At 49.5% G+C, this 21,194-nt stretch overlaps 7 protein-coding genes across 7 annotated transcripts; 2 read left to right on the top strand and 5 right to left on the bottom strand.

The window, feature by feature from the left end:
• Positions 1–340: 340 nt before the first annotated feature.
• BP5553_06957 (RNA-binding, RBD) lies at positions 341–1,543 on the bottom strand (the record flags this gene model as incomplete). Its single annotated transcript, XM_032015580.1, has 3 exons — positions 341–1,159; positions 1,226–1,469; positions 1,524–1,543. The coding sequence occupies 3 exons, from the start codon at positions 1,541–1,543 to the stop codon at positions 341–343; spliced, it is 1,083 nt and encodes a 360-aa protein (XP_031867849.1).
• Positions 1,544–2,751: 1,208 nt separating this feature from the next.
• BP5553_06956 (Mitochondrial carrier protein-like protein) lies at positions 2,752–3,790 on the top strand (the record flags this gene model as incomplete). Its single annotated transcript, XM_032015579.1, has 2 exons — positions 2,752–2,872; positions 2,925–3,790. The coding sequence occupies 2 exons, from the start codon at positions 2,752–2,754 to the stop codon at positions 3,788–3,790; spliced, it is 987 nt and encodes a 328-aa protein (XP_031867848.1).
• Positions 3,791–5,260: 1,470 nt separating this feature from the next.
• On the bottom strand, positions 5,261–6,974 carry BP5553_06955 (uncharacterized protein; the record flags this gene model as incomplete). Its single annotated transcript, XM_032015578.1, has 4 exons — positions 5,261–5,735; positions 5,839–6,438; positions 6,526–6,604; positions 6,854–6,974. The coding sequence occupies 4 exons, from the start codon at positions 6,972–6,974 to the stop codon at positions 5,261–5,263; spliced, it is 1,275 nt and encodes a 424-aa protein (XP_031867847.1).
• A 769-nt stretch (positions 6,975–7,743) lies between these two features.
• On the bottom strand, positions 7,744–9,444 carry BP5553_06954 (Uncharacterized protein; the record flags this gene model as incomplete). The annotated part of the gene is made up of 5 exons (XM_032015577.1): positions 7,744–8,007; positions 8,092–8,322; positions 8,397–8,927; positions 8,975–9,272; positions 9,416–9,444. 5 exons carry the CDS (start codon positions 9,442–9,444, stop codon positions 7,744–7,746), a joined length of 1,353 nt encoding a protein of 450 aa, XP_031867846.1.
• Positions 9,445–11,541: 2,097 nt separating this feature from the next.
• BP5553_06953 (uncharacterized protein) lies at positions 11,542–13,419 on the top strand (the record flags this gene model as incomplete). Its single annotated transcript, XM_032015576.1, has 1 exon — positions 11,542–13,419. One exon carries the CDS (start codon positions 11,542–11,544, stop codon positions 13,417–13,419), a length of 1,878 nt encoding a protein of 625 aa, XP_031867845.1.
• Positions 13,420–13,964: 545 nt separating this feature from the next.
• Positions 13,965–16,334, bottom strand: BP5553_06952 (Uncharacterized protein; the record flags this gene model as incomplete). The annotated part of the gene is made up of 1 exon (XM_032015575.1): positions 13,965–16,334. One exon carries the CDS (start codon positions 16,332–16,334, stop codon positions 13,965–13,967), a length of 2,370 nt encoding a protein of 789 aa, XP_031867844.1.
• A 553-nt stretch (positions 16,335–16,887) lies between these two features.
• On the bottom strand, positions 16,888–18,529 carry BP5553_06951 (Kynureninase; the record flags this gene model as incomplete). The annotated part of the gene is made up of 3 exons (XM_032015574.1): positions 16,888–17,772; positions 17,857–18,248; positions 18,391–18,529. 3 exons carry the CDS (start codon positions 18,527–18,529, stop codon positions 16,888–16,890), a joined length of 1,416 nt encoding a protein of 471 aa, XP_031867843.1.
• Positions 18,530–21,194: the final 2,665 nt, after the last annotated feature.

Genomic DNA, 21,194 nt, shown 5'->3' with positions numbered 1-21,194 from the left:
AAGATGTGTTTCAAAGCCATGTCTGTTTGTATCCGTCCTTGAATGATGCCCGCCTTTTAACTGCGGCATTAAGCCATGTTTTCTATAACATCTCTTATACAGGTGTTGTGGATAGTACACATTCTAAGCCTCCTCTTCTCAGCCTAGAAATACCGTCATAGTTCATTTCATTTCACTACCTTCCTTCCTGCCTCCCAAATATATCCTTCTCAACTAGCATAGTCGAGGGAATCCCGGTAGGGATTTATAAAATAAATAAACCAATCCCATAAAGCGTTTCTTTCTTGCTCAATCTCATTGTCGTATGCCTAGAAGCCTTTCACTACGATAATTAACCCCATCACCTCCGTCCATATCCCGGTGGGCCTTGCGGCGGTTGTTGCTGGAAGCCCGGCGGAGGCATATAACCATGAGGAGGCATTTGCCCGGGTGGCGGTCCACCGAAACCGGGAGGCATCTGTACGTTCTGTGGGAAGCCTGGTGGTGGAGGTCCCGGGGCAAAACCAGGAGGATGGAAATCCTGCGGTCCACCATAACCGCCCTGAGACGGCGGGGGACGTTGAGGGAGCCCCGAAGGCGGGGGAGGAAGCGGTGCATTTGGTCTTTGTTGCGCGGGAGGAGGAACAGCGTTATAGCCCCCGTTTTGGCGGGGCCCACCGAATCCAGGAGGCATGGCGCCAGGAGGCGGACCGCCCATTTGCTGCTGCTGGCCCGCAGCAGCACCACCGTGATGATCTAACATCGCCGCTGGAGCAGCTGGTGCATTCCCACTGAGAAGTAGCTGCGCCGGCATCTGAGGAACGTCCAGCACGACGTTATGTTTCTTCGCCTGACTAGCGAGCATACGTTCCGCCTCATCACCGTGTCTTTCGCCCTTACCGTCCTTCTTATACGCGTATTGCACGCTGATATCCTTGTTCATTAGATACTGGCCGTTCATATTCGCGATCGCGTCATCGGAGGCTTCGAAATTCGAGTAGGACACGAAGCCGTAGCCTTTTGAGAGACCTGCCTCGTCGCGCGCGATCTTGGGTGGAGAGATGAGGGAACCGAAGCGGGAGAAGGTGTCGTAGAGGGTTTTTTCGTCGACGAGGGGGTCGAGATTTCCAATGAAGAGCTCGGCGCCCACTTCGACGGTTTTTTGCTTGTCTGCTGAGGCCTATGATGATTTTCATTAGCTTCGCTGATAGTGAGGGCGGGGGGATAGATAGATGCGCCAATATACCTTGTTTACTCGAATCGGCTTGCCATATAACCGCACTTGGTTCATGATCCGCGCTGCATACTCGGCATCCTCTTCACTGATAAACTCCACGAAGCCATATCCTTGGTGGGTTTGCGTTACGCGGTCTTTGGGTAGATGCACATTTACGATCCGTCCCGCTTGAAGCATGAGTTCCCATATTAGGCTGTCTGACACTCGCTCATCGATGTTTCCTATATAAACAGTCGCTTCTTTGTCTTGCTCCCTGTGGTATGTTAGATGTTGATCTCTGGGAAATATTGGGGGTGGAGGTCTATACCAATGCCTTGCTCCAGACATCTTGGGTAGCTTGGCTTGCTTGTGAAAATGGACTTTGTCGAGGCTGTGGCAGTCCCAATTGGAGGCTCAAGTGGACGATGAATTAAAACCAAGGTTATTCTAAGTGGGTTAAGATACCTAGGAAGGTGGTTCGTGGGTATTTATATGCGTCTGGACACGAGTTGAAGGGTTGGAGGTGGAGGTGGAGTCCTGCGAGGCTCGCGAGGCTGGATATTAATTTTCAGACTCCCAAGAGGCTACGCACGTGACCTCAATCTCATGGACTTTTTTCTAGGAACGCCAGCCGCGATTGAGCTTCAAATACCACAAAACATCAACTCAAACCAAAAGCCTGTAAGTTCCCGATAGTCCGCGTGCATATATATACCTCGCAATAGCATATTCTAACGCCTCCGCAGCTTCACAAAATACAATAGTCAAGATGCAACTCTCCGAGGAAAGCAAGGTAACGAGCGCATTTCGGTCATCAAAGGCTTCCAGCTGATTATGTGATAGGAGCGCATTGGAAAGATCATTGACATCTCTCGAGTTGCCATCCATTAGTATGTATTCGAATTTAGAACTGTATATGTCCGGAAGATGTGCTAATATGTCCCAGTGGCTACCTCCCCCTGATTCTCTACTTTGGTACGACATCTCGAACTCTCTAAGCCAACAGCTACTGACTATATCAGGTTATACTCGCAGCGAGCCTCGCCCATCATTCATCAGGTTGGTTCCTTTTTCATATGTTGCGTGATGTAAAAGCCTGTTTGATGCTAATAAAACTACAATAGACTCTTCTCTCCACTCGCATAAGCGTTGAACCTCGATCACCAGCACTACGAATCTTCGGGATATAATCAGAAATTGGTGGGAAGGAAATGATCTGGGGACTAGCTGGGACCATGGAAAGCCCTGTTGTAGCATTAGAAGGCGTTTGCAGGATGGACAAGGCCATGGGAACCTTTGGTTGAGCACGGTGTGCCAGCAGCGCAATTGTACAATATGAATATTACAGCGTGAACCAGCGCAAAATCACCACTGCCATATACTCTTCCATATATACCAGTCCAACAATTTGTAGAATGATCGCGGGTGCCGTTGAAGTTTTGCCATGTGCTGTTTAAATAAACCTAGATTTATCTCGCCAGCCTCGGCAAGCTCCAGACGTCAACATCCGGACTTTCCATTCTCCCACGAATTACCAACATGATAATACGCTCCTGATGAATGACAACCATGCGCGCATCTCCCCCGCGCTCGTCGAGACAATTGCTGGCCTCTCGGCCGGTACTATATCCACGCTCGCAGTCCATCCTTTAGATGTAATCAAAACCCGTCTTCAGAGTAAATAGCTTCACCCCCACCTAGTTTACACGCCCCAACTCACCACCTACAGTCCAGCGCAAATCTACAACTCCCCTCGGGGGATATAGCATCGGAAAATCGCTGTTAGCCAGCCAGCGCCCTATCCAAACCTTATATCGAGGCCTCACGCCAAATCTCGTCGGAAATGCGAGCAGTTGGGCAATATTCTTCTACTTCAAGTCAATCATCGAGAAACAGCTGCTTATCTTCCACGGTCAACCTGGCACAAGCCCTACTAGTCAACATGACAGTGCTGCCAATCGAAATGCCCTCACGCCATTTGATTACTTCCTTGCTTCCGGGATATCAGGGACTATTACCACATTCGCAACGAATCCAATATGGGTTGTGAAAACCCGGATGCTGAGCTCGGATAGAGGGTCGAAGGGCGCGTATGAGAGTTTCTGGCATGGGATACAACAATTGTGGGTCCGTGAAGGCCTGAAAGGGTTTTACAGAGGCGTAGGGGTTACCTTGTTGGGAAATAGTCATGGGGCTGTTCAGTTCGCCGTGTATGAGCCCATGAAGAATACCTGGAAGAAATACCTAGCCCAGCAGCGGGAGCTAAGTGATGGCATAATGGTAAAGGACCAGAAAGACGAGAAGCTGGGAAATACGGCGACATTGATCCTTAGCGGCTCCGCGAAGGTGGTTGCTGGAACCGTGACATACCCATACCAGGTCTTCAGAAGCAGGATACAGACATATCATGCGGATGAGACGTTTGGGAAGGGCATTACGGGCGTGGCGAAGAAGGTCCTAAGGGAGGAGGGATGGAGAGGCTTTTATAGAGGCTTGGGAACGAACATTGTGAGGGTTCTGCCTGCTACTTGGGTGACCTTCTTAGTGTATGAAAATGTCAGGTACTATCTCCCATCTTGGGCAAATTCAATTTAAAAGCCATCCTTGGATATCATGACAGGTGCTCAATAAACATGCCGCAAAATGGACACCGCCCACCGCCCCCTCCCCTACTCACAAGCGACCACCGCCCAAATTCACCCCCAAACCATACTATGATATATAATACAGAATAAACAGATTTTCTTCCAACGGGCACATGGCCCAACGGCCATATTGGGCCATGCGCCTGTTTAACGCTAACACCAACATCACCAAGTAAGCCTTCCCCACCTCCAAAAACAATCCCAAAAAGCTAACAAAAATAGAAACCCCCAAAAAGAAAAAGAAAAACAAACAAGATCCCTAGCCACTAGGGTAGGGTAATAAAGGCCATGACTTTGGATCATGGCTCCCTAAAAAAAACCAGTTCAGTCTGGTTTCTCTCTAAGATCGAGGCCCAAAAAGAAGGTCCTCGCCTGAGTTTTTGCACTGTTTTTCTCCCCGCCGAATCTCGAATTAGAATGATTTCGTTAGGATTGCCTTATCCTGTGGCTTCGCCTAATAATAGGCAGTCGGCCCTTTTTGTTTTGATCTAGGTGGAATCCTACGCGTGCCTCACTTTGCCAACCGTAACTCGGTTATTAAACATATTATTGCATTTCTCCCCGCCAACAACTAACCCCAAAGCCCCAAAAGCGTGGGAGCTTGGTTGAAGCCGTATCGACTCCACGGCCAACCGAAGGATATTTAAACCATCACATGCGGATATCACAAAGACTTTTGCTTCGTGCTTCTTTTCTCTCAAAACACAAGTGAGTATTTATTGCTCGCGGTTATGGTAATCAAGTTGCCGAAGTTGTGGCAATGTTCTAATTCCGAGTCAAGAGTTAGACGAATTGGTGGGGTAGACTGTTTTAGGTATCAAAAGTCCAAAGCTGAGAAACGATTCAACGAGGACGGCAAAAACAACATTTGATATTTCCTTACTGTAGAGGCAGTCACTGTCAACATTGTTATAGTTTATTTGACAAGGGGTAGAATACCTTAGTTCCTTTGCTATATTTGGAAGTTGTTTTCCGTTGATGCCAAATATTCATATGATAGCTGCGGACACCTCATTTTCCAGCTGATTGAAAGCATCTCGATCATACTACTTTAATGCCACAACCTGAGGTCTACTCATGAGATGTCAGTCCCGCAATAGCCATGAGGAGAAAACACCCATCTCCCCACCTGATGCAATATTCCATCGCTAGTGAATTTATGCTTGGACATACTGAGTTGCTTGACATATACAAGCTTACCTATACGAATCAAACTAAGTGAGATTTCGAATTGTGCTATCATCAAATGAATCCAAAAGTGCTACGTTGGTGAAACGCGTCCGGTTCAATATGCCAAAAGTGGTATTTATTCCCCACCTAGGCGCCGTCCCAGAACCAACCATAAGAGATATCAAACCGGTATTTTCCTCAGCTGCTGCTTTCATTGACAAGCTTCCAAATACGCCTATTCCAGACGCTCTTAAAATACAAGCGACCTCCCACCCCCAACATTAAAATTTTCCTCCATAACATCACAAAATTTCTTCTCATCCATGACAGCTCCAAATGCGAAACAGCCAACTATCTTTGCTAAATCTTTCTTCACCCATTCCAAAACATTCTCCGCCTCGTTCCCTTTTGCGTTGCTACCGGCCGTTATCCAATCGACGCCAAACTGTTCCACCATTCTAAACCAAGCCTGCACAGGCGTTATTTCCCAATCCGCCTTAGGCAAACTACGACTCATCGCTTCTAACTGTTTGAGATTATCTTCGCTGCTCTTGGAAGACGTCCACCTGTGAATTCCTGGGGCGAAGTCTGAGAATACCGGCTCGGGGGCAGAAGAATACATTAACGTGGAGGCCATGAGTTCATGTCCACTTGGGTCCCCGGTAGGGTCGAAAGGTGTGGTGGGGGAGTGGTGGTGGAAGTGTGTGCGACAGGGATGTTCGAGGCTAGTTTTGGGTTAGAGAACTTGCGGACAGGAGTTTGAGGTTGCTGAGAGCAAGAAATGAAGAGGAGGGAAGTGAAGGGCCGAAGCACAAGAGGCAGACGTACGCGAGGATAAAGTTTATAGCTATGGTTGCCAGGTCTAGTTCCTCCTCTTGGGCTATTGTACTAGCTGGTAGAGATTGTGGCACGGCAGTTGGGAGGCTATTTGTATTCGATGGTTCGGAGACAATGCTTAGAGGATTCGTCAGAGCTTTAGCGGCGAAGGCATTGTTGGGGAAGTTGAAGATATCCGGAGAGTTGATTATTTGTGGTAAAGTTTCTTGGCTTGTTGACGGACTGACGTGCAAACATTCTTGTCCGACGAGCTCATCGAAGATGATACTAACGAGCGAGCTGTTAGAATCCTGTAGAAATGCCTCTTGTGACGCTAGGTCATTGTTGAACTGGCTTTGTGTGAGGTCTTGATGGGGGTTAGGTTGGAATTGTAAATCTAGCTGTTCGTTTTGGATAGTTGGTAGCATTGGTGGAAAAGAGGCATCCGAGGTAGAGGTTGGCAGCTTGGCCTGTACAACGATCTTCCTAATAGCCTCATTCTCCTGCTCAACGAGTGAGGCTTCTGTTTCAGCCGTGATAATCATCTTGCGCAGATCAATAATATCTTGTTCCAATTGCTTAACGTGGTTTGCCTTTCTTTGCCGATGTTCACTATCGTAGTATCAGTCTAAGTATAGCTAACTTTACAATAAAGAGCCAGGATTGGTCTCCGGGTCTTATCCATATCGGGCTACATACGTCTGAGCCTTTCGAACTTGAGCCCTGCGATGCTGCTTGGCAGATAGTGCAGCCGTAGCTGCATCCTCACCCTCCTTACCTATCATATCACGGTTAGTAAACTGAAGACTATGCATCTTCCCGGGTCTAAAAGTATAGCTAGGCACTAAGGACATAAAACAGAATATAACCTGACTCGTATTGCAATAAAAGAAGGAATGGTGAAACCGAGGGTGGTATATAAGTATGAGCCAAGTCAGAATAGTAATCAAAGAAAACAATTGGAATAGCATATCTCTAGCCCTGAAAACTTCTATCAAATACGTCCAGGAATTTGAAATATGATTACCATTACCAGTCTTTGCCACATTACTAGGCATAAATTTAAACTTCTTGGGGGATAGTTTGTCAGTTGACCGGTGCCAGAGGGAACTGAAGGACCCATTCCCCGACGACCCCGTCCCGCTCATCTCGAGAAAATCCTTTATCTCAAATCACAGGCCTTCTCAGATGTCCCGAGCTATTCTTCGTATAATCAAATCAAAAGATTCCAAAGATCGCCAATGCTTATCTGTAGTATACCCTGCGTGGCTGACTATAGTCCTCGCAAGCGGTTGGTGTTTCTGTTCTCACTGTCGTTGACAACTTTGCTGTGTTGCAGGAGGCTCGGCAAAAAGCGTTGCGTGGGACCAAAGGATTTGGAAAGAAAGAATCGAAATACATTAGTCCTAAAGCCACGGCCGTTCTCTGTTCCGGGTTCCAAACAAATATGTGTTGCGTGAAGGATGACTTTTTGAGTATGACAATTCGCAAGTGCTTGTTCGTCAATGGCTGTTTTGTGGTTTGTGCATTGACTAATCGCGCATACTGAGACCGCCATTTGGAATCATTGTTACTGGATTGGGCCGAATACGAGCAAGGAGCAGGGGGTCCATGTGGCCTGTGGCTGGTGTCTGATGTTGGTATTTGTTTTCTAGCTTTTGTACGGAGTAAACTTGCACTCCATTCAACCATCCTATCAAAGCATTATAATCCATGAAACGTCGGCCGAAATGAGATAGATTCAATACCTCCTGACATCGAACGCTGAACGGAAGGCAGGATCAACAAATATGATATTGCGATTCCAACCATGTCCCATGGTTTTCTCAACGTATGGTAACATTTTCCATCAAATTATTGATTCCCATCAGCCATCGTTTCCAAGTCATACGTTGAAACCAAGCGCTTGGATATACTCTAGTTAGCAGCCAGTATCCCCGCTGCTTCTTGCGCGGGCAGGTCTTTGAACGACACCTCTTCCTTCGCTTCTGCTTCCCTCTTTTTCTTCAGTTCATCTTCATGCGACTTGTAGCTCGCATACCGCAGCGATGTCAAAACCATGAAGGCCATAAACAAAATACCCATGACGGATCGTCTCGTTAAAACCCATCGAAGCCCTTCGATCTCCGATTTACTATCGCTATTCAATGAGACCGTGATCCTGTTATTTAATCCTTGGATCTATATATGGTCAGTTTGAAAGGGTTATTGGTTGGAAGGTCGCGCATAATAAAGTTGGATGGGAGGAAGAACAAGTAGACATACAGCACTCTCCATAGTTCGCTGTTCCTGCCGAACGGCCATTTTCCGGTCATCGAACATGCCCTTCAGGTCATCTTTTAGAGTCAAAAGCTCCTGCGATAGCTTTTGGTTAAGAATATCCACTTCATGCTGAAGAAGCGTCCTATCTCTACGCATAGCCTCATCGTTGGCTCTTCGAGCATTTGCGATCTCCGTTCTCAATTCGGAGCATGCTGCCCGGAAGAGGTAGGTCTCCTATAACGCAACCAAATAATTAGAACAAAACCCAATGCAATTCATCTGATTCTCCCAGCGTAAGGGCAACTCACATTCTCAACATCGCTCTTGCTAACCAGGCCAGCCTTCGCAACCCCTAAATTCAAATCCAGCAGCCCTCTAACAGCTTTCATGGCGGTAATACTCTGCTCCGTCATAAACCCCCCCTTTTCGACTTGTTTCACCAAGGTGTAGGTATCGAAGTGGTGAACATAGGGCGGAGTTTGCAGATGCGGCGGTTTCGAAGCATTTTCCTCCTCCGGAGTCTCAGGTGGTGGCATTTGCAGAACGGTTTCGAGAGCTGGCTTTCCATCACCCGCTTTACCATCGGGCTGTTGGCGCCCTGCTGCCTCGTCGTGCTTTCGTGTCGGCTCGACTGGTTGTATGGGACTATTCTCATCGCCAGGTATTATCGCAGCGGCCTGGGTCTCCTCTGATAATGGCGCCCAGGATGAAGCGGCCGGTTGGGATTTCTCTACATCATTCTCCCCTGTGTCGGGTCTGGTATCTGCTGTCTTTTCAGCATCCTGTTGGGCCTCCTTAGCAGTAGGGCTCCCCAATCCCTCTGCCTCCTCTGCTTCTTCCTTAGATGGTTCTATAGCTTTGCCATGTCTCCGTATGTATCGCTGACCCCTCCTTTGCCGCGTTGTTGTAAAGTTCCTTGAATCCACGCATTGGGGACGCGGAATTTTGGCTTGTATGCTAACTCTCTGCGTAACGGGTTCCGTAATTCGAATCGAGCGAAATAGATGGGGGTAGAGGAAGGTAAGTCGTGTTGTCGACATGACTTGGTTGTTGATGAATTTCGGAAAATGTTGATGGCAATTGGGTTATGAATGTAAATGGCGTAGGTAGTCACAGCCAGGTGATCGACTCGGATCCCACGTGGACTGGCCGGAATTCTGCTTTCTTGAAGGGTTGTGGAGGTTCTATACAATTTAAGTCGCATCAATCCATTCTTGAAATAATTATTATAGCCTTCCTCGGTACTCAAGTGGCATCGGCGCGCAATCCTGGTTACGTACCTACAGTAAGGTAAATCTGGGTCACGTACATGTACCTACGTACTTACGTACTTTGAGCCAGCTTATTATTGGGCATTTTAATTCCTCATAAATTTGATCGTGCAATATACGAATAAGTAAGTTTAAGCAAATACCTGTTACATACGACCATAGACTGAGGAGAAATGGGTTCTCGTCCGCTCTGCCATACACAAGCCTCAGTTATTAAATTTGCCAGTAGTCTTAGCGTAGAACCCAAACCTCTTGCCGCCTGAAGGGCGATATTGGGGTGAAGCGAAGCTGAGCGGCGGGTGACCTTAACATTTGACCCATTGTCCATTTCAAACACAAGGAGAAAGACATTTGCGGACCATCGATTCTCCATGATGCTCTTCCATCTCTCTTTCATCGCTATCTCTCTCTCTCTCTCTCTCTGACACTCTTGGCTCTCCTTCGCCGCCTGTACACTTTCTCCCCACAAGCGTCCGAACTCAACTACGCCCCTATTTTCTTCCCGTTCGTAATACTTCGTATGCCTCACTCTGGACGTCCATATCAGGGATGCGTGGTCCACAACCATATATTTCTTGCTGCGTTATTTCCGCCTTATCTAGCTCGAAGGGTCCTTTGGGCTCCATGGTAACACGGACAGCATTACAAATCTCGCAAGGCCAGTCCATCTAGTTCAACTGGTAGTGGCCAGTCTCCAAGACAATATTTTTCTTCTACGAGAACATCCCTAATTCTCTTCTTCATTTTTTAAAAATATGAGAACTTCTGTACTTCTCGCTGCTTCAGCAGTTCTGCTCTTAGTAAGCGCATACTTTAGAAGACCCAGCTACCACCACAGCCCCCGACACAGACACAGATTGCAGCTATTATATTAAAATAAGGAAATATTTCCAATCCAAGTACCTAGGTAGTCCATGTACGAGCTTTGCAAGTACCTGGCGCATTACCGTGGACAAATTCAATACTTATATAAGTTTATCCCGTCTTCCCTGAAAACCTCGCTCACTTCTTCCTGTAGAATCCTCCAGGGGTCGTCTTGCAACCTAGTTGTAGGAAATTAATTCATGCCATGTCGAGGTCAATTATGGAATCACGACGGCAACCTTCAAGCCGACCACGTTTGGCCCTACAACCACCGGTATCACTACTCCTCAGCCAATTCAGACTAGTTATCAACAATTGCGACTCCTTCTATCTTGTCAAAGCTGGCAATTAATGCAGCAAGATCCCATCTTCGTACGGGATAGTTCTCCCCAATTTTATGCTTGGAACCCCGTGATAGGAACGACCTGCTCCGCACTTTGGTCAGATACGTACGTCTGTGTATCCATTGCTAGCTCGTCCACATTGATCACTATAACCTCCTCCACGATTATCACCCTGCCAACTACTACTGCGCCTGGAAATGGAATAACCACTCCGACACCAATGCAGGCAGGAATGTACACCCAACTGCAACACATTCTACTTGGTCCATACGAACGACCAATGTGGAACCATCGCAACTTCAAACGGGGCATCACTTGCAGACTTCTATAGCTGGAACCCAGCAGTAGGGACCGCATGTCAGTCATCATGGCTCGACACCTAGGTCTGTGTCAATATCATCGGTAGAACGACCAGTCGAACCACGATAACAGCAACGAACTCAACTACGGCTGGAAACGGGACAGCGACGCCAACGCCAGTTCAAACTGGCACGGTAGGAAATTGTAAGAAATTTCATTTCGTGTCGGCGAATGACTAACACGGTACTGTTGCTACCACTGCTGGGGTACTTTGACTAATTTCTATGCATGGAATCCAACGGTTGGAAACACATGCGCGAATCTTCGGGTGGGCTATTATGTCCGTATTGGGGCATAAAATGTGGAGAAAGCATGCATCGGTGGTCTCTTTGATGAGATGATTCGAAAATAAGTTGGCGGGAAAAACTGTGTAGGTGGATTTCGGCCGCTGAACAGTGTTGGTTTTTATTTACCCGAGCGAGAATAAATGAACCCTTCGTACAACAGGTTCAACCAACTCCTTTATACATCAAATGTTCAAACCGCATCCCCAAAAAGCCCCCTTGCTACAAAAACGCCCCGAAGAACACCTCCCCTGAAACATATCAACATAGACGCTAATAAAGACATACATATTTCTTCTGCAACACCCCCTTAACGCCGATATCAAAAGCATGTCAATGGAATTTGACACCGATGAAGAAGATCTTCCTTTACACAAAGCCATAATTGAGGGAGACACCGCCAAACTCTCACAACTGCTTTCGTCTCTCCCAGAAACTATTATTGTTGACCATATCAACTATCTCGATAGATCTGGTCATGCCCCACTCCATCATGCTGTCTGCCAGAACAATCTTGAAGCTATACAGCTATTACTTTCAAGAGGCGCAGATGGCCAACTTCTTGCACCAAATGAGGAGGGCTACTTAGAGGATGGCCATGACGCCTTATGGGTAGCTGCTCGTCTTGGATATGTGGAGATCTTAAGGGGGTTACTAGATGCAAAAGTTTCAGTGACTTCGCATGCTTTATGCGCCGCAGCAGAGTCTGGTCGTGTGGAATGTGTACTTGAGATTCTGAAAAGGTTGCCGAAAGGGAAGGGCTTTGACGATAGTACTTCAAGGACTGTCGGAATCGGTCGCGCACTAAAGCTCGCAGCGATGGAGTGGCGAATAGTAATTGTGAAGTTGCTACTAGCTGAGGTCATGGAGGACCTTAGGCATGGCGATGGGATAGAATCAGACCTATTGGAACAGGCACTCGTCTCAGTTCCTTATTGGGACCATTGGGGCCCTTGTGGCCGGCTCGATGTCGTGAATCCTGTTCCGAAAGGGACGCCAGCCGGGAAGGAAATACAGCTTGAAGTCTTCAAGGTTCTCCTAGAAGCGGGAGCAGATATCGAGGCCAGGCTAATGTACCTTAACGACGGCTCATTTATGCACGACAACTCGACCGTACTACATTTAATCTGCGAAAATCGGACTCCAACAAAAGCCATCTGGGCGTTCCTTCTCGAGAGCGGAGCTAATGTTAACCCTCTGGACTCTTGGAACAGAACTCCATTGTTCTACGCAGTAGAAGGCAACGATGCAAGTTTAGTCGACTCCCTTATCACCCATGGTGCATCTACAACAATAGTTGACAAATTTGGTAACACGCCAATGCACTTCGCTACTTGCAATCGTCGCACCGACGCTTCCAAACCTATCATGGCCAACTTACTGGCTCATGGCGCCAGTTTCGACACCCGAAATAACAATGGAGAACTCCCCATTCATAATGCCGCGAGGGATGGAAACCTTGACGCTGTCACCTTTCTACTCTCCTTGACTTCCGAGGTCAATCCTGTGACTGCAGTAACCACCTCCGGATGGACCGCCGCCCACTTCGCCGTCTCGTGGGATCCCTCGAGAAGCATTTCTATCCTACGCCCCCTGATCGACCGTGGGGCAGATATTAACGTGCAAGGACCAGGCGGCTTCACTGTCTTACACCGTGCGATTTCTATCCAGCGTGCTCATCCTGACGCCATAGACCTCGTCTGCTTCCTTATCGAGAACCATGCGAACGTGAATGCGAATCCAGCCTACCCGCCCTTATTCTTAGCCGTTGCGTGCAACTCTTTGGATACCACTGCGTGCAACTCTTTGGACATCGTGATTGCGCTAATAAACTGGGGTGCTGATATCGAGGCTCGTGCCGGGAATGGACGTACAGTTCTACTTCACGCGGCGGCGGAAAAGCGAGAAAATGATTACAATCATGACTGCATTAATACGCTACTCTTCCGAGGGGCAGATATAGAAGCGAAGGATAGTGATGGAATGGGATTTGTGGACCTCATGAGAAGCAGTGGATGGGAGGTGGAATTCGACGCAGCAGGGAGCGTATTGGGGTTTAACAACATTAAATGGATGCAATGGATGAAGGAGGATGAAAGAGAAAAGGAGGCCGAAAGAGAGAAGGAGGCCGAAAGAGAAAAGGAGGCCGAAAGAGAAAAGGAGTCTGAACGAGAAAAGGAGACAGAAGGAGAAAAAGAGGCGAAGTAACTTTAATTGTTAATTGTAATAGTCTCTAATGGTCACTATACCAGGTGATCAATTTGGCAGCACTCCAAAGGGTAGATTCTACATAGATTAAGAGGCAACGGAATCTTGCTTAAGCAATACATCTCTAGAATAGCCTTTAGTAGGTCCTCCTGAGGAAGGCATAGAAATGAGGCATCCTCCTTGAGGAAAAGATATTGCCTCGCTTTCTATACGGCTAAATAAATAGAACAGAAGCTTTATAGTAGGCTAACACTAGTATTTCTAGTAGGGGAGAAGAATGATGGCAAAACTTTGGTTGGAATATACTGTACTTACGTAATAGTATGGTTGAATTAGGGTGGAAAAAGGGGTTTGTGATGTTGTCATGTTGAAGATGCTTGATTGGTGAAGCGAGTGAGCAATTGTGGTGTAAGCCCTCACTCCCTTGAGTAACTTGGGTTCGCTTCGCCAAATTAATGTGGGTGGCTGCTCGTTAGTAAACTCAGGAAAAGAAAAGCCATATCTATAATAGGGTATTCTATTCTCTCCACATCACCTCTAACTAACTAAGCCAAGAGCCTAAACAGCAAGCTCGTCCTCGTCCAATACTCCTTCGCAGCCAGCTTCAACCGCTTCTGCGCTGCGGGATCAAGATCTATTTGTTTCTTAATCGTTTCTTCTAAGGGTTGTAGATCGTCATCGCCATCCTCGGTATCTGGTAGCTCGAAGGAATTTTGGAGGAGGACGAGGTCGAAGAGGGATTGGGTGAGGTATTCTTTCCACTTTGCTACGTCGACGACTTCATGATTAGGGGAGCTAGGGGAGGCGTCGCCGTTGGTAACTGCGCCGTTAGTCTCCGGCGAGTCCTCCTTCTCTTCCGGCGCTTTCAAAACGTCCAGCCAAGCTTGTGCTAGTTCCTTCCGTATCTTTCGTTTTAAAACACCAATAGCAGTCGGACTCCAAAGATCAGCACCTAAATTCGACATTGCTATGGTCAAATTATTCAGCAGCTTGAAAGCCGCAGGCGAGGGTTGAACGGGGAGTTCGGGGGTGCCTTCCCATAAGGCCCGCCCCGCCACCGACTTCTTTTCGAAGCTTTTGGTGAACGATTTGATCGGCTCAACTGAGACGGTAGATGCTAGCTTCTCGTGGAGGGCAGGGACTAATGACAACCCAAAGGACTGGAGAGCTTGATCTCTAGGCAGCCCTGTCCGGAGATCGCGGATTATGCGGAGGAGGTAGATGGACATTGAGCCTGCGTGTTCGCTGTTCTCATACACAGCTATCAATGCGGCTATCTTTTCATGGAGGCCTTTATACGCGTTCTCGAGGCATGTATTGAAACGCCCCTGTAGCATTTCCGGATCTTCGCGGCTGAGCAGCGTATTTCGAGATTCGAGGACATCATCGTCCTCGATATCCTCTAGATCATCGTCCCACCTCTGCTTCTTTAGCTGTTCGATGACAACGGTGATCTCGTCCACTAGCTTTCGCCACGCCTGATATCCCTTGAATACCCTCGAAACGGCGTCGTTTCTTCCGTGCGTGCGAGCGAGGATTGCTTGTTTGAAGGGGTCGGCTCCTTGGTTGATTTCCATGTCTAGCATGCTTGCATCCCAAAGACTCTCGTGACGTCCTGCGATGCTTTCATCCCATAATCCTAATGTTCCTTCAACCTCGGTCGCTACCAGATGTAGTTTCTGCACACGGGACTCGAGGAGATGTACCATGCGGTCATTAATCACCTTCCGCAACCCGTCCAGAAGGATCGAAGGGTCGAAACCTTTAGCCTGCCCACCTTCCTTGATCCAAATCTGTAGAATTTTCGTCCTTAAATCGACGACTATTTTGAAATCTTGGACTCTTTCTAAAGTCGCCGCAAATCCCTGTAACAACACCTCGGAGGCTTTCTTCGACCATCCCCTTAGGGTCTCAACAGCCAGCGGACCCGCAAGATCATCATGCCTGATATAAGGCATGAAGAACAAAATCTCATCCCCGAGCCACTTCTCGCAAACATTCAGCCTCAGCCCTTCAATTTCTCTGATCTTCTCATCCTTCAGCAATACCTTATCTTTAAGCGCCGCTAGAGCCTCCGAAAGGCGTCGCGGTACCATCGCCTGAACATCCAACAAAGTCCTGGTATACAGTTCTAGTGCTCGCACAACACACGACGCCTCCCCCTCGTCTTCAAACGCAAGCTCTAAAGCCTCTCCTCTGGCACGGAGAAAATGTCTCAGCACATCTTTTGCGCCTGAATTCGTGGCCAGGCTATACGCAGAGAGTGCTTGAATGAGGTCTTCTCTCGAGGCATCCCCATCGGTCCTTTGCAAACTCTTCTTAATAGCCCTCAAAAGCCGGCTTTGTAAACTCGCCAGCTTCTTCTTCGCATCCCCCACCAATTCCTGCTCTGATGTGCTCCTCTCGGCCACGGAATCCCTCGCGGTTTTCACCAATAGCTTGTTCAGCGCCAGTACCTTGGCCGCAAGAACTAGATTCTTCGTCCTCCCTTCACCACCATTACTTACCCCCCTCTTCAAAAGCTTCCCAACCGTAACACCGCACATGGAAAGGACCTTCATCCTGGCGGCCCACTCCAAATCCCTCCTATGCTTGTCGCCTACGCCCCCACCAGCGCTGACCAACTTGCCCAGTCCACTCGCCATCCCACCGATAACCCCTCTTCCGCAGCCCTTCCCCACATTCCCGAGCGTATCCTCCACGATATCGATATTCTCCCGCATCTCGAGGATCATCTCTGCGGTCCCGAGTAATTGCCGGTAGCTGCCCCCAACCAAAGTCCGCAGGCGCGCATTCTTCTCGTCGAGCTCGGTGGTTAGCGTGCGGTGGAATTGCCGGACTTGCGGGAGAGGGTGCTTGAATGCTTCGGCAGCGGTGGTGCATGTTGCTGCGTCGAGGGTTTTGGTTGCTGCCATTGTAGTTTATCGTAGGAGGTGCGGGGGGGTTGCGATGCAGCGGGAGGAAGAACCCATGGGGTTTGAATACGGCAGAGGAAGCCCTGGGTTTTGCTTCAGGGAAATATGGTTTGCGCCTAGGGGTTAAGTTTAGTTGTGGTAGGATTGCGCTGTGTAAAAGTGTAAAAGTGTATTATTTATTGCTTGTGTTGCGTTGAGGTTGAAGCCAGCATGTAGGAATCAGTGGCCCGTGCGTACGGCACTCGTAGCCTTCTGGACAAGGCTCGGGCCGGGATCCTTCCCCTTTCTTGGTTCGCCTAATGCGGTCATCTCTCACGGTAATAATGTCAACGCCAGGTTACTAGATAATAAGTAAAGCATCGAGAATATCTAATCCCATAGGGCTTTTAAGTTGTTTGATTCACCCTTTTAGATGAAGAAGTATGGGCTAGATTCCAAGATTCGTTTTCTATTTGTAAGTTTATATTTCTTTCTGTGCAACTCATAAGTCCATTAGCTATTAAGTTGTCATTTGCAATTCATCGGTTCCCCTTAAATCCACTTTCCCCTCTTTTTATTTCTCAGCAGCGTTTAGTGCGTTCGCAAAAGCATCTGCGAATTTCCAGCAATCCTCAAAGCTATTAAACAGGGGTGCAGGCGCCACTCGGATCACGTCCGGCTGACGCTCATCGACGACCACGCCCCTGGCAACCAGCTCCGCCATCACGACATCTAGCAGGCCCCCTTTCAGCTTCAAACTGAGCTGCGCACCGCGCTGCTCTGGATCTCTCGGTGTAATGATCTGGAAACGCCCCTGCGTAAAAGCAGGGGAGGCCACAAGCAGCTGCTCCAAGTACGATGTTAACCTGAGCGATTTCGCCCTTATGGGACCCATGCCACCCGCCAAAGCAAAGACTTCTAGCGAGGCATTCAAAGCTGTAATATCCAAGATGGAAGGGTTGGAAAGCTGGAAGCCTCGGGCGCCAGGAATGGGGACGAACTCATTGTCCATGGTGAAGCGCGTGCTCTTAGAGCTGCCCCACCATCCTGCCAATCTATTGGGAGCAGAAGCGCCTTGCGTGTGGCGCTCGTGGACAAACAGACCACCAATGGTTCCCGGGCCACCATTGAGGTATTTATAGCTGCACCAGGCGGCGGCATCGACATTCCAGTCATGGAGCTGGAGGGGAACATTGCCAACGGCGTGAGCGAGGTCCCAGAGGACAAAGATTCCATTGGAGCGTGCATGTTTAGTTATGAGCGGTATATTGAGAAGCTGGCCAGTGTAAAATTGGATTCCCGGAAGGAGAAGTAGCGCAGTGGTACTAGCATGCTCATCGATGACCGAGAGTATATGCTCCGTAGTCAGGATTGGTTCTGACGGAGAAGGAGGAGATATCGTGACCATGGATGTGCTCGGGTCCAGATTGTGATGCCGAATTTGGGCCTCCGCCACGAACTAGAACCTCACTTAGTCACTGTAGCACTGCACCACGTGTACCGACCTAGGTCGTGAGACGACGTGACATCAAGGGGTACGCACGTGGTCTGAAGGGAATGCCTTGGTCTCCAGGATGATCTTATGGCGGCCATTGACATCGGGCTTGTAGAAGGCGCTCATGAGGAAGTGTAGATTGGCGGTCAGCGTCTGCATAATCGCTACCTCTGGCGCTTGAGCACCGACGATGGGCGCGATGCTCTCGGCCGCCTTCACATCGGCATCGACCCATGTTGGCAAGGGGGACTCGGAAAGGGGCTTGAAATGCCCAAACACGCCCTGGCTGGACCACGTACTGAGATGCTGCTGGAGGCGCGTGGCGACCACGCGTGGCTGGGGGCCCAGAGAGTTGCCACAGAGGTAGACGGCCGAGGCCGAGGCCGATGAAGATGAGGATGAAGACAAAGATGCATCAGGTGACGATGAGTCACGGGACTCTACGTCAGACAAATCCCTCAGCACACGATGGTCCAAAATAGAATAAGGGATACGAGTACCTAGGTAGGGAAGGGATGATGCAAGCGAACGGAAGGCGGAGGGCGGAGAAATAGGAGACAAGCCACGGGCTCCCTTTCTTACCTGCTTCTGACAAACTTCCCGCCTTCAATTGGGCCTGGGAAGGGATGAGGAACTGGTCCCTGATATTGGAAAGGGGGTCTTGGGCATCAAGAGCGACGGCAGCTGCTCTGCTCCACACGTGCGAGCTGTCAGCGTCCATGGCGGTGGGATCTGGGCTCCAAGCTCCAAGCTCCAAGCTCTAACGCAGGCAGCGCAACGCCCGAGACCTAAAATTAAAGGGCAGGCCACCTGGAGTCGGGAGTCTGGAGGTGCGGAAGTCTGGACCTTGGCTGTCTTGCGTGCTGGTCAATATCAATAATCGATATCATGGGAATAATCTCGTTGGGACTTTCTGAGGCAGCGGTGAGACTGGCGAGACGGGGTGCTTGAGGGCGTGAACACGTATTAGCGGGATTCTGTTGGGTTTAGGGGGGATCCCCAGATCTCCCAATGCTTTTCCTTGGTACTTCGGTCCAGGTACGAGGTACTGTACCATGAGTGAGTGAGTGAGTGCAGCGCAGTTGTGGTGCACGAACGAAGTACTGGCGGTGGTGGCGGTGGTGGTGGTAGTAGTGGTGGTGCTCGGTACCGAGTACTTCCGTTAGGGATGATTGATGATTATTATTGTGCCCAGTGACCAGTTGCCCAGCGCCCCCAGTAGTGCCAGTAGCAGCAGCAGCGCCCCCCGAAGCCGAGCGGCGAGCGGCGAGCGGACGGCGGGCGGCCAAAAGCTCAACGGGTCAGTTGATGGAAAATCCGGGGAAGCTCCAGGCCCCGGTGGACGTCGTGGACGCCTGCACTTCCCGCACCCGGGCTTCCCACGATGTGTAATAGATGGAATGGGCAGATGCACGTATGTGTCATGCGATGTCGCAAAGGAGAAGGTCTGCGGGCAGCGCGGGCAGTTATGCGTGATTTATTGGGACTTGGGAACCAGCTCGTGTTCTGGAGGGTCGTTTGAGGCTTTTTAGGGGACGAGACAAGCAAAAAGACGAGCAAAGATTGACGGATGACGATTCACGTAGTTTCGATTACCCCTCCGTAATCGCGGCGATTGGCTCCGCGCTGGGGGACTTAGTCATGGCCCCTCGCGGATCGTGATGGATCATAATAATAATGGATATGGATGGGCAATTAGAGGGCATTAGGGGAGTCTGGGGTCCGGGGGTGGAGGTGCTGGGAGGTCTTGGAAGGGGGCTGAAAGGGGGCTGAAAAAGGGGGCAAAATGGCGAGTCTCACCAGAGCATTGCAGTGGACGGCAGTGGTTTGCAGTGGTTTGCAGTGCTTGGAAGGCTCTGCACTGGGTTTGTTCGCGGGGATGATGATTATCATGACAGAGGGTCGTTGCCCAGTTGCCAACCATTGTTGCTGCTTGGCCAATGCGGAGGGGGCCCATCACGTGGTTGGGTCCTGATTACGTGGATGATCCTGAGTGCGGAGGGGGGCTGGTTGCCTGGCAAAACACCATGGAAGGAGTCTAGAAGGTCGGAACCGTGGCACAGAGGGTACATCGCTACTCGTGCTTTGTCATTTATTTATTTATTTATTATTGCTGCTGGTATGGAATGCACATACCACGGGGTGGCTCTGGGTGGCTCTGGGTACTGGGTACTGGGTACGACGAGTGCTTTGTGCTGGTTACGGAATGCGGATAGTGATACAGGTGCTAGCTAGAGTACATGTACCGCTCACTCTGGACGGACGGACGGACGGAGAACAAGTGTCAAGCAGCAAGCAAGTACTGTACAGTAGCATTGCCATAAATGCAGTGCAACTGCCTGCCTGCTTCCTTCGCGTGCTGTATGGAGTAATAATATCATAATAATAATAACAACAACAGCAATACTCCGTAAAACCCAGTTGCTTGCTGTACCCTTTTCACCCTTTACCCTTTAGGCCCTGTTACGTAGTCGGCGCTGGGCAAAAACATAATCCTCCGACCACATGGCCAGGCCCCCCTGCGCTGCACAAGAGAGCGAGAGAGAGAGCCTCGAATAGCCGCAGCCCAATGACCGCGGGGCACGCAGCTACCGCTGTACTTGCTGTACCATGCGGTCACGACGCTTCAGGTTCAGGTTCAGGTACCATCCAGAACCGTAGTAGTAAGGAGTCCCTAGCTGCTCCAACTACGAATGAATTAATTACGAGCAATAACTAGTTGTCTCTGAACTACCCCGTCCCAGGTCCAGGTTCACGATCACGCCCAACTCCCCGCTGGCTTTTGCCTCTTCCTGTTTTCCTATAAAGCTCCCGCCATGCCGCCACCCAAGGCGTACAGTAGCCGTAGTACAAACACCACAACCACTTCCACTTCTACCTCCACAACCACTTCCACTTCCACAAGTACTACCTCGGACTTCCCCTTCAGGTCCTGATCCCTCCCTTTTGTCCATCCCTTATCACCTCCCCTTCCTCCCCTTATCTCTCAGCATCACCAGCACCACCACAGATCCACCAGCACACACGGAGACCTACATTATCACCGCTGTGCTCAGGTACCTTGCCTCCTTCGGTGCTTCCACCCTTCTACTCGGGTCCCTTATCGCCCCTATCAGCCTTCAGAACCGGCGGCGTATTCCCTCACCGTTCTTCACAAGCCGTCAGACCGCAGTTGGAACGAGACATATACGCCATTCCAGGCCTGTACGACTCATCCTCCCCCCCAGCCCCGACCTCCATTGTTCCCAGAGCTAGCCAGATTCATGGTCTCCCGGTATCGGTACGTTGGTTCTGATAACCCCCAGAGCATCAATGGCAGCGGCATTGATTGAAATACCCTTTACTTTCCTCCCTTGGCGAGCCCAGTTTGCTCTGCGTCCAGCAAA

This window comes from Venustampulla echinocandica (assembly GCF_003357145.1).
Source record: "Venustampulla echinocandica strain BP 5553 chromosome Unknown scaffold_5, whole genome shotgun sequence".
NCBI lineage: Eukaryota > Fungi > Ascomycota > Leotiomycetes > Helotiales > Pleuroascaceae > Venustampulla > Venustampulla echinocandica.
The sequence above is the reverse complement of the archived record's forward strand: the minus strand, read 5'-3'. Positions and strand labels throughout refer to the sequence as shown.